Raw genomic sequence first — 12939 nt, forward strand, 5'->3', positions numbered from 1 at the left:
AAAACAGAACAGTCTTTCTACAGGCGCAGAGGAACACAAACTTCTATTATATTTTATAAAAGCTTGTGTCACTGTCGGTAATTCTCTAGAGTGCACAGGGTTGTCCCTTTGCCATTGAAGAACTGTATGAGCTCATACTCCGCAGTAGACAAGCTCTTTTCTTTTTGCTTTTCAAAGTCTGTTTTACTTGAGTTGAAAACATAAGAATTGTTTTCGTCTTCATCGTCTGAACCGACGAAAGGTGTAGCAAAGAACTGCTCACCTGATTTCACACACCTATTCTGTATCCTCTTATCATTTGATGAGGCAGTGTCAGGTAGCCATCCATCTTAAATGATGGATGGAAACAGCTGCCAAAATAGCTCAATTTACTTCTGGGGTCAGATCAAACATCGCTTTAAATCTTGATGAAAGCGAACTTATTGGAATTGAAGTTACTTGGTATAGATGGCGTAGATTACTATATAACAGAATATGTGATCTGTTTTTGAGGGAAATTAATGTGGACAAAAGTTGGCCGTAATAGCACGTCTTCTCATTTTGCATTAAATCAAGGGTTACGGTAATGAATTTCAGAACTGCACAATATTCTTCAGGGTACTGAAACTCAACATCTTTGAATGTTGGCAATCTCAGTTTTTCACATATACTGTTTATATCATGTTTGAATTGCAATATTTGAGAGATTGAGTCATAAAGAGAATTCCATCGAGTTGGGCAAGAAAACTTTAATGAATATTTCAAGACATCTGATCTAATTTCTGAGTATTTGGGTCTCCTAGACGCATTCCACAATGCTAAACATTTGGCAAGTGTTGGGTGATGGATCCTTGACGCTGTTGGAGATTTCTTTATGGCATTAAGGAAATCAATTGTGGCAAGAAAACTAAGTGTATGGCTAGCACAACTGAAATGGGTAGGCAAATAAGACAAAAGTTCACTCTTCAAATCCAAATCCAAAACTTGAAGGACAAGAAGAAGAAGAAAAAAGTATTTTGAATATTTGAAATACAAAATACATCAATGTTATGTATTTAAATACAAAATACAAAATACTTTCGAAAATCCTTACAAATTACAAAATACAAATGTACTTCAAATACGTATTTCAATTGCATGTATTTCAAATACTGCCCAGCCCTGTCTGTAAACTACTTTAGGTTAACCTACATAGATTTAACATGATATACCTATGTCGGAAGTGTAATGTGTTACGCCAGTTGTTTTGCACACAGCAACATCTGAGCTCCAAAACACCTGCGCAAGACACACATCTTGAATATACGTTTACTAGATATAGCATCGGCATTCAGAATTCCTGTCCTCTACATGGTTTTGTAGCCGAGCATCGAACCGAGAACTTTTACGTGAAACGGGCGTCACTAACCGGTTGAGCTACGTGAACGATGGTGTAATTATGATGTAGCACAGTATGTCGATTGGCATGTAGTAATTTTCAACTATGATTTACGTCCTTTAGAAGCAATTCGACATATTTTCAAAATTGTTCCTTATTCTCGTCTTCATGAGCTTCAAAATGGGCTACCGGTATATTAAAATGTGCAAGGGTTATGATGAAAAGGCCCTTGTGCGTGGAAAGTCTGTTCTGTTAGCGATTCTACTACTTGCAAAAATTTTGCAGTAGACATTACAGACGAACGCACTCTTGAAAAACCGCACACAAAGTACAAAAAAAAAAAAAAAAAACACGCTTGTGGCAATTAGGTTATTGGCGTGCCAACTAAGAACAAGTGGAACAGAAAAGTTGGGTGGGAAATGTTAGAGTCAGGTATGTTGTAAAATTTGGAAATGTTTTTTGTTGCTCAGGAGTTCAAAGTCTTCAATTCTCAAGGACAAGTGGAACAAAAGCATGGAGTGGTTGTTTCAGCTATTCCAGTTACAATTCATATACAAGGAATTTCCAGCCATCGAGTACAGTTAATAAATAACATTTTCTTCCGAGAACCAAGAAATTCAGAATCTTATTTTTTATAAACTGAGTCCTATGGTTCCAAAATGTGTCTTATCCACTTTGATGTTTTTTTTTTTTCACAAATCAAGAAGAAAATTTTTCCCATCTTTATGTTAAAATGAGAAATTTTCACCCTTTAAAATCAATATTTTATATTATATAGATCAGGTATAGAAGCTCATTAGGTTACTTTGTTCAGTAAGGTTTTTATTTAAATGTTAAAATTGGAGAAGACAAGTACTGGAACTATACCTAGGAGAAGACAAGATGTGGAAAAAGTATAGTTGGATAAGGCATCAATTGCAAAAGCACAAACATCTTTAATGTAAATTTTTCATTACAACACTTCAAACAAAAGTTATACATTGTTAAAGTATTTTATTGTCCATGATTAATAAAAAACTGAAACATTACTAAAAATACTCAAAATATTCTGATACCCGTAGTTAGAAAGTCAATTCCAACTAAATTTTTTATCACAAACTTCAAATCAAAGTAGTTTAAAGTCAATGATCAGTAAAAAAAACCGACAGCTTTCTAAAATATTCAAAATAGTTTCATAATGAAAAATTTTCCAAATGTTCTTAAGCACAATGAACTGATTCAGAGTCTGGTTCACCACAATAGTCAATATCTGATTCAACATTCTGGGCTTCATCAGCACTATTTGCAGTCAGGAGTTTCATATAGAAAGATAATTCGGCCTGATTTTTCCAACCATTGCCGAAATGTTGTGTTAGACGGTAGTTAACATCATTTAATTTTGCTTCTTTAATGATGTTCGCTTTGCGAATAACTTGAGGCTCAATATAAAAAATGTTGTTCCCCTTTTGATAACACTTGTATGGAGTATGCAGTAGGCAATTTATGGAACACACTTTTGGAGGATGAAACATTTTGAACGTCAACTACATTTCTCCGATTTAATTGACTGGGAGATGAATTTTCTTGTAACATAATTTTATGACAGTATATTGTGTGTTGATCATATATTGCAGTAGTGCACTTATGTGCTTCCATTTTTTGGCATAAGACACGTCGGTGCTTATGAATGCCACTGTGAATGGCGTTTAACAGGTCCAACACAGCAACCCCCCCCCCCCCGCCTATTCAGAATATCTTAACCTCAATCGAATAATTTGATTCCAAAACCTGCTTTTTTACTCAAAAGAAATTTTAACCCGATAACATAAGAAACATAAGCTTATATATTAACTGTGAATCCAATGGTAAAGTTATTTTTTGCTAATTTCTACTATTTGTGACCGCAAATGATATTTAAATATAGCATTATTTTTCCAAAACTTTCTATTTTATGTTTTTCAGGCTTAAACATTTTATACCAGTTTATATACTTGATGTATATAGACTGGTATAAAATGTCATTAACATAAGAATAAACACGCTTTTATCAAATTGGCTCCTTCCTGTAAAAGTAAGGGAAAAAGAAATAACAGATTCTGGAAACAATGCATTGAATTATTTGCCAAACACCGAAATTCACAAGTCCAATAGTTTTCTTACTCTTCCGACATGTTCCCAAGACTTGGCATATTACGATGAAATTCGAGACTTGGAGATATTCAAGCAATTACGAACAATACAGCAAAGATCTTAATAACAGTCTCGAAAGATTGGTCTGAGCAGTGCATGGAGCAGCGGAAAAGCTACCGACACAAGTGTGTGAATTCAGAAGGAACCTACTTCGAAAAGGATGAGAACTAAGAATGTAAGCTAGTCATATTTTCACGGACCTCGTATCTGTAGTCAGGGGTAGAGGATGTAGTCACGGAAGTGATGTTTGTTTGTTTCAGTCTTCTCTCATATTGCAAAACAGACGCACATATTATGACTTCAGTCCTGATAACCATTTTACTAATTTTCTTCTCTTAGCCTTTTTTGCATAATCTAAGGGCGATAGACCATTCTTGTCAAGAGTGTTATGACTCGCACCTGCCTTGATAAGAGCTTTAACAATTGCGAAGTATCCTTTTTCTGCTGCTATGTGGACTGGAGTTTGGACATAATCGTTAACAGCATCAGGGTTCGCGCGAAACTTGATGAGTTTTTTGGCTATTTGTAAGTTTCCTACAGCTGCAGCAACATGAAGTACTGTGTTACCAGTCTTGTCAACTGCACTTACGTTAGCTCCTGCCATCATAAGAGCATGTAAAATTTGAAAATTAACGTGACGTGCCGCAATTTGCAGCGGCGTTTTACCATACTCGTCAGGAGCGTCTATGTTAGCGCCTAACGTGATGAGTTCTTGAAGAATTTCCAAGTTTCCTCCAATTGCGGCATAGTGGAGTGTTGTGAAATTATGAATTGAAACAGCACTGAAGTTAGCACATGCCTTGATGAGAGCGTGGAAAGTTGGGAAGAGACCAATCTTTGCCGCAGTCTGGAGTGGCGTCATCCCGTTTCCGTCAAAAGCGTCTAAGTTAGCGCCCAACTTGATGAGTTCTTGAAGAATTTCCAAGTTTTCTCCCATTACGGCATAGTGGAGCGTTGTGTAGCCCTCACGACCCGAAACAGCACTGAAGTTAGCGCCTGCCGTAATGAGAGCCTGGAAAATTTGAAAGTTACCTCTTGATGCCGCTTCTTGGAGCGGCGTCTGGCCGTTATTTCTGGAACTGTCAGGGTTAGCACCTGCTTGGATAAGCGCTTTAACAACTAGGTAGTTTTCCATAGTCACTGCTGTGTAGAGGGGTGTATATGCATAATGGCTAACTGTATTAACTGCGGCGCCAGCCTTGATAAGTTGCGTAACTATTGAAATATGTCCATTTAATGCCGCAATGTGAAGTGGAGTCATGCGATATGCATTGTCTGAAACATCAATGTTTGCACCTGCGTCAATAAGGGTCTGAGCAATTGATGTGTATCCCAAATGTGCGGCACAGTGCAACGGTGTGTCACCCAAGTAATCAACAGCCATAATGCTTGCATTCTCGACAATGAGTTTCTTAACTAGAGACAGATGATCCCATTCCACCGCCAGGTGTAACAGTGACTGTGCTTTATCGTTCTTAGAATTGACGCTAGCTCCCAAATCAAGAAAAGCTTCAAGTACAGGTATAGATCCTGCATAAACTGCTTCAAATATTGGTGTTTCAAAGTTAGTTTTGTTTTTTAAGGGATTTGCACCAAGTGACACTAGAAATTCCACTAAAGCAAGAGATCCTGATCGAGCCGCAGGAAACAAAGCTGTCAGTCCAGAATGGCCTTCGGACAGTGGATCCGCACCCAGTCTTATTAAAAATTTGAAGAGCTGAACAGATCCTGATCTTGCTCCGTGGAATATAGGCGTCGCACCATCGGAATCCTTATGATTTAGTTTCGCACCCCACGATAAGAACGCCTTGACAAGTGGTAATGATCCTGACTGTGCCGCAAACATGAAGGGAGTTCGTGATTTATAGTCTCTTACTTCCACGTCTACACCTCTTGCAAGCATCATTCGTACAATCGGAATTGATCCCGATAGTGCTGCGCAGTGAAGAGGTGTTAGCCATTCCCAAATATCGTGTCGCGCAGGTGCATTCGATGATATAACATAAGGATGTTTTAAAATTGCTGATGCGTTTCCACCTGCATTGAGAAGAAATTGTGTGACTTCTAAGTGCCCCTCTCTAGAAGCAATGCAAAGAGGAGATTTGTGAATTCGTAATTCTCCATCCGATGGCGTTCCCAGCATCATCAATATGGCCACGTCTACGATGTCTCCTCTCGTGGCCGCTTCTGACAGAAGTTTGGCTCTCTCCTCAGAATTGAACGCCGAAAATTCCTGCGAACAATAGTACTTAAATCAAATCGCATTAGTTGGAAAGTCATGAAATGTTAAATTTTAATCGCTAGTGTATGCAATTCTAGAATATGCCTATAGTTATATTTTTCTGAAAGCTTACTCGGTTTTCTGAATTAAGGGGAAGAATTTTGTTTTGCAAAATGTGTTGTGAAGAAATATTTCTGTTGGCGTAGTCGGTTGTGTCGTGAGATATAGTATGTTTTTATTCTAATGAACACAGCAGTGTGTACGGGTCATTCCATGTGAAATGGGAGAACAAGAAACTTTCCTAAGAATATATATTATGTTGGAGGAGTAGGAGATGATTTATTGTGTTAAGCCTGCTTCCCATTTAAGTCCATTAGTTTTCGTGTTTTAATGCGTTAAATTTATCGCAGTTCAATAAAAATCTCAAGTTTCAAATCACATGAACTTGAAACGACTTACATAGACATTTGAACAAAAGTACACATTATACCTGAGATTACGATTTGCATAGCTATGGTAATTGACAAGAGCATAAGTAGATATATCGATATTCGATAGACTTTCCCACGGGAAAGAAGTAAATAAAATATGAATTGATGCTTCTCTCTCTCTCTCTCTCTCTCTCTCTCTCTCTCTCGTGTACCTGGTGTTTACTTTGACAACGTGTTTTAGTTTCTTGTTAGCTTTCAGTTTATTGCATTGCTTGTTTTTAGTTTTGAAGAATTTTAGATAAGGGTGCAAATAGCCAGAATAGCTGACAGGCCCTTTTTTAAACCCCACTAACTAACTTCTTCTCTCTCTGTGATGAAATAGTATCGATTTTAATTTCCATGTAGTATAAAGCAGATCTCCTGTAAAACGATAATTTTGTTAAATTATATTAGCTACGCCCTAATCCCGATTCGGATGATTGTGAGTGCGTAGACAAACTGCTATGCCGCTATGTTAGCAGAGAGGAAACAATTTTGCTCACGTCACGCTTACAGAAGCCATCTTGTCACACAGTACTATGTAGCTGTTACTGGGAAGACGAAATTTATTCGTTTAACTAAACATTTTACATATTCAATGATAAACCACACATGTTAGGCCAATTATACAGTGTTCATAGATTTGATAAGAAACGTAAAAAATTATATATTACAGTTATATGAACACTAATCTATAGGGGAGAGTTGGGTAGTATCGGACATCGGGTAATATCGGACAGTGAGTTTCTTTCATCTATCACACGATGATAGTACCTGATTGACATGGTTACGTTTGTTACGTTTCTGTGATGTCGCATAGAGAAACGTAACCTTGTCATTCATGTACTACCATATGGTGGTAGATGAAAGAAACGCACTGTCCGATATACCCGATGTCCGATACTACCCGACTCTCCCATACTAATAATAAATCTGTAGCCGAAATTAACCGCTCTGAAACCGAAAATCGGTTTTTTGAAATTTTTGTTTGTATATCTGTCTCTCTGTCTGTATGTTTGTTACCTTTTCACGCGATAATGGCTGAACCGATTTATATGAAAATTAGAATATAAATTACGTTCTTTGTAACTTAGAATTTAGGCTATATGGCATTCAAAATATTTTATTTAAAAGGGGGGTTATAAGGGGGCTTGAATTAAATAAATCGAAATATCTCCCTTATTATTAATTTTCATGAAAAATATTACATACCAAAGTTTCTTTAAAAATAATTTCCGATAAGTTGTACTCCATGCAAAATGTTGATAGGACTGATATTTAATGAGATAAATGAGTTTCAAAATTACAATAACAACGCCATCTAAGGCGGTGTAATGAAATAAAAAACAAATGACTTCGTCTATAAGGGGCCTTGGACAGCAATAATCGAAAGCTATGAAACATAGCCTACAGACAATGTTTCTGTGTTTGTATGAAGTAATATCGGAAGCTAAATTAACCGATTTGTATAATTAATTATTAATTCACCATTGGAAAGTGTAGTTTCTCTAGATGGACATAATGCTATAATGTTACTACAGTAACTTCTGAGTGAATCGAGGACAGGTAAGATTAAAATAGCTTCTTATGCACAGAAAACTTGATAGGCATTCATTTCCTGTATTTCCTAAAATAATTTTTATGACCAAATGAGAGGTCTCTGGATCAAAATGATCGCATTTTAATTTTTTAATACAATTTAAATTAAGTAGGCCTAACATAATAAACGATTTATCCTTCTATCAAACACGAATGTTCTCTGGATCAAATGTCCTATTTTAATTGTGTAATTACTTTATACTTATTTCTAACGGGTGCAGCGGAGCGCATGGGTACGGCTAGTAAATATAATATAATTCTTAAAGAAATTAGTAATAGACATGTTTCGGAGATGCTTCTCCATCCTCAGTGACTCTTTACCACGACGGCTGGTTCAGATGATCGAACCGCGTTGTTGCTTGGCTTAGAGAAGACTGATTTTACGATTAATGAGACAACCAAAAGATTTTACGACTCATTAAAACAAACATAAGTGCATAGTTGTTTCTTTGTTTAACAAATGAAATGATTAGTGCGACGACCGAAAGCCAACACCACTTTAAAATACACGTTGTTAATTTAAAAAAATATCACTCCAATTTTTATTGATATGAATATTTCAAAATACTTGTTACATTCAAATATCAGGCAACGCTCGCCTGTAGGCCATAACTTTGTTTCCTGAACGTTGCAAACTTCTTCAGAATGAGATGATGATGTCAATATAACAGTTACAAAGCATCTGCCAATTGTACTATTTGTCAGTACGAAATTCGGAACAAAGATCGAGAAACAAAATTCATCGTAACAAGTAGATGCAGTGGATGAAAGAATTGGAAGGTGGTGAGTGTTGTTGGATTGATAAAGAGGAACGGAAGTCGCAACTGAGCTCTCCTCTGTTGATCTCAAATTGCATCATGACAAAGCCTGGGTTGTCACAGACGAGGCTAAGGAAGGATACGAAGGAACAGTTTATGATAAGCAAAGTCTTTCTTATCATGCTGCAAAGGATATGGAATTGTCCAGTACGCGGAATCTGAACCAGCTCGTGTTTCTTCACCTGTATTGGGTCGGTGTCCAATATTCGATTCTTAAACGACGTGAGATGGATACTCACTTCACATTGGTCGAATTTGTTCACATCGTGTTGATCAGCATCCTTGATGATGACGTTGCACCCGGAGAATTCCCAGGTGACTTCACCGGAGTAAGGAGCTGTACACGACACTTCAGGTTCTTGAATATTGGAAATATAATCGGAGGCGGAATCCATCCGTACGTGATGTTCAGGAACAACTGCGATCACAGAAATAGTGCTCTCAAAATGTGTGTTCATTGTGAAGGAGATTAGGTTCAGGCGAAGTTAATGCCAGCAGGCCTTCTCTTCCACTTAGCCAGAAACAAAAGAAGCTGATACAATTTGCAGACGAAGAGGACCAGGAACTCACCTTGAACGATCACAGTCCAGTTACACTTCTCGTTACTCCAGATGTCGAATCCTTTAAGAAAATACACTCCCGACTGGAAACGGGTGATCCTCCAAATTTCCAGTTGTACTTTAGTGTCGTCTCTAGTTATGGTTATTTGCTGGTCGAAATTGCCGATCTCTGTGTTCCCCGGCCCAAAAAACCATACATTGTTTTCTTCAGACTCTATATAGGCTTCCAAAGTCAGGGTGTTGCCTTCCTTGATTCGCACGACATCTGGTGTTACGGGCTTGAGTACCAAGCCGTTATCTGTGTGAGAAGAAACATTGATATTATTATCAGATTCTGAAGATGGCCTCCAACATCCTGCTTTTCAAATAGAACTCATTTCTGAGGAAAACCCGCTGGAAACTTCAGTTGATATACTAAGGTAAAGGGATTCGTCGGAAAAACCATGTTCGCTGCAAAATTAGCCTTTGAAAGAAATCTGTAAAATTGGTCTGATGTTAAAATTTGGGATATATAGGCTAAGCTATGATTTGGATAAAGATATTTCTTGAAAATTGAAATGCTTTAATTATGCAGTGAATACATTTAATTGTATTTTCAAATATTATTTTGTTCCGAATATACAAAAATCAAAGCCTATAATACATTGATGATACTAATTCTCATGTATGTGCTTGTAAGTGGAGATTTGACGATTAGTAAAAGAGTAGTGAATAGGAGAAATCTCACATGTTACAATTTGTTCTCAAATTTAGTTTTGCATATGGTTGTAGTATTCATACATAGACCTTTGAAGTGGTGCAGAAATCTCACACTTGCAGTTTCCAGTGTAGGGTAAAGTGTGGTATTATTGTGATAGTTCTTTTTGAGAATTCATTACAATTTTACTGAGTGCAACATGGATCGGTTTTGTGCAGAAACTTGTTCACTAACATTCTCTTAATACGTCGACTCATAAAGCTGATGTATGTCTCGGTCAGTAAAATTGTAATGAATTCTCAAAAAGAACTATCACAATATTACTCATATCACAATTTACCAACATTTACCCTACATTTCACAGCGGCAATAATTTACACTGAACTTCAGGAAATTGAAGAGTGTGATCCCAAAACGCGTTAAGTCCATTTTTATGAAAGGACTGGACTAGATTTTTATCCACCGGTCTACGGACTGAGCGAGTTTTGAAGCGACATGAGCAATAACACCAAAATTCAGGCAAGGATTGGTATTGGATTGAAAAAATTAAAGCTTAAAATATAGATTAGATTAGATTTATTTATTTAACCTGGTAGAGATAAGGCCGTCAGGCCTTCTCTGCCCCTCTACCAGGGGATTACAACTATAACATGAACAATAAGATTACAATTAATATTAAATTTACAATTACAATTACAATAAAAATTTAAGTACGACAAGAATACCTGATTAATGAAAGCTAGACATTTTATCATAGATGTTAAGAACAAAGAATATTTTTGTATTTACTAAATTACAAATTAAACCTACAATAACAAAATTCTATAGTGATGAAATTACCGGATATTGAGATATTTTGTGGTAGATTAAAAGAACTATTTACAAGAAACCATGTCTGAACGAGTCTCAATTACTGACCAAGTGCCTAGTAAGTTTGCGTTTGAATTGAATTTTATTTCGACAGTCCCTGATGCTAGCAGGTAACGAATTCCAGAGTCTTGGCAGGGCTATTGTGAAAGAGGGTGAGTATGAGGAGGTGCGATGGGATGGTATTGTTAGTATTGTTTCATGGCGAGAGCGTGTGTTCAGATTGTGGTGGGAAGAAAGGTAAGTGAAGCGAGACGACAGGTACGAAGGAATAGAAGAGTTCAAGATTTCGAAGAGAAAGAGAAGTGAATGTAAATTTCTTTTCTTATCTAGTTTAAGCCAACCTATTGCTTCCAGGGATGGGGTAATATGATCATATTTACGAACATTGCTTACAAAACGTACACACAAATTATGAGCACGTTGAAGTTTCATTTTTTTGTCACTGGAAAGGTCAGTTAGTAAAATGTCAGCATAGTCAAAATAGGGAAATACAAGGGTCTGCACAAGTTATATAGGTCTCAAACATGTGTGTGTGTGTGTGTGTGTACGTCGTAAAAATGGCCACTTAGACTGAGCGAGTTTTGGGATCAAATTTTTCAATTGTAGGAAGACCACAGGTCCAAGGCGAGTGGAAATTTTTAGAAACTAAAAATCTTTTCAATTTTTTGTTTCCTTGTTTTTATAGGATTAAAGAAATTTGAAGCACAACATATTCTATTAAATTAATATTGAATTTTTTTTAGTGCTTGCGTACTTTTTCGAATTTCTTGGTTAAATATTACTTAAAGTCATTTAAAAGGTAAAAATTGTTTTTCTGAATATTCCTCATCTAAAAATTGTAATTAAAAATAAAATGACAGTTAATAGTGGTGAATTGCAGAAACTCCACATGTCCTGGAAGTTTATATATATTTCTTTTTCCAAAAATGGTAAGGAAAAGGAATTAAGATCATTTATGTCTTTCCCTAGAAGTTATTATTATGCTTTAATAAGAAATATTCACTTCAGAATATCAAACACTTTTAAAGATAATATATTTTTTTTGCATCTAAAAAATTTTACTCAAACGGACATGTGGTGTTTCTGCAATTCACGATTAAGATAATATGAAGAACACAGAGTTACTGTCTGTGATGAAACATTTTAAAAAAAATCCACTGAAAGATAAAAAAAAAAATTATCCCATTTGAAGAAAATGCAATATAATAGACTGAAATGGAAGACTCGTAGACTCTGAATGGCACATAAAAGAATATCGCACTAAACAATGGAATGTCGTCCTTCAGGATAGAGATCTTTGGGCCGTCCGTTGAAATGCTCGAATGAGACCGTAAGAGGCCGCTAGTCAAATGCGTAATAACAAAAAGGTGAAGAAGTTTCTAATTATTGAATATTATTAAAATATAATTACGAAAATCGATACTTATCTTCGCCTCTGTTATTTGTATTAACAATTACCTGCCAGGAAGCAGCCACAGAGTATAATGATATGCCCCACAACAAACATGGTGAGAACTTTGTATAGGATGAACTGGTCTGCGTACGGATAGAACTGCAAGAACTGATCAATTCGAGTTATATACTAAGCGAGATTTAGGTAGCGGCTACGATTTGGTCGCTCCCTAATTCCTGTGTCAGATCCGGGATGTGGTATGAAAATGAAATCACACAGCTTTTAAATAGACTGATGTAGATCCAGTTACTCATCTTTTACCACTGCCTAACAGTCAGCTATTATAGAGATTCCAGAAAAATAATGTTTTTTTTTTCTTCGTCAAAAATTTCTTTGAATTATACAACTATATACCTATATGAATTTTTGCAATTTTCTGAAAAGTACAGAAATAATTAAGGGCTATTATACAGGGTGAATTACGAGGTTTTACTGCCAGTTACGAAGCATATTTACGAAGATATTCTGAGGAAAAAAAATTCATATAAACATAATATCCTAATTCCAATATTCCTACAGTTAGGGGAGAGTTGGGTAGTATAGGACATCTGGTAATATCGGACAGTGCGTTTCTTTCATTTACCACCAGATGGTAGCACTTGAATAACAAGGTTACGTTTGTGTATGCGACATCACAGAAACGTAACCATGTTATTCCGGTACTATCATCTGGTGGTAGATGAAAGAAGCTCACTGTCCGATATTACCCTATGTCCGATGCTACC

General features: G+C 36.3%; 1 protein-coding gene across 1 annotated transcript; it reads right to left on the reverse strand.

The window, feature by feature from the left end:
• Nucleotides 1–2273: 2273 nt before the first annotated feature.
• LOC138704616 (ankyrin-1-like) lies at nt 2274–12727 on the reverse strand. The gene is made up of 4 exons (XM_069832694.1): nt 12220–12727; nt 9205–9492; nt 8874–9052; nt 2274–5759 (listed from the first exon to the last, which is right to left on the reverse strand). Exons 1-4 carry the CDS (start codon nt 12266–12268, stop codon nt 3819–3821), a joined length of 2457 nt encoding a protein of 818 aa, XP_069688795.1. The 5' UTR covers nt 12269–12727; the 3' UTR covers nt 2274–3818.
• Between the last annotated feature and the right edge of the window lie 212 nt (nt 12728–12939).

Source organism: Periplaneta americana, chromosome 8 (assembly GCF_040183065.1).
Source record: "Periplaneta americana isolate PAMFEO1 chromosome 8, P.americana_PAMFEO1_priV1, whole genome shotgun sequence".
NCBI lineage: Eukaryota > Metazoa > Arthropoda > Insecta > Blattodea > Blattidae > Periplaneta > Periplaneta americana.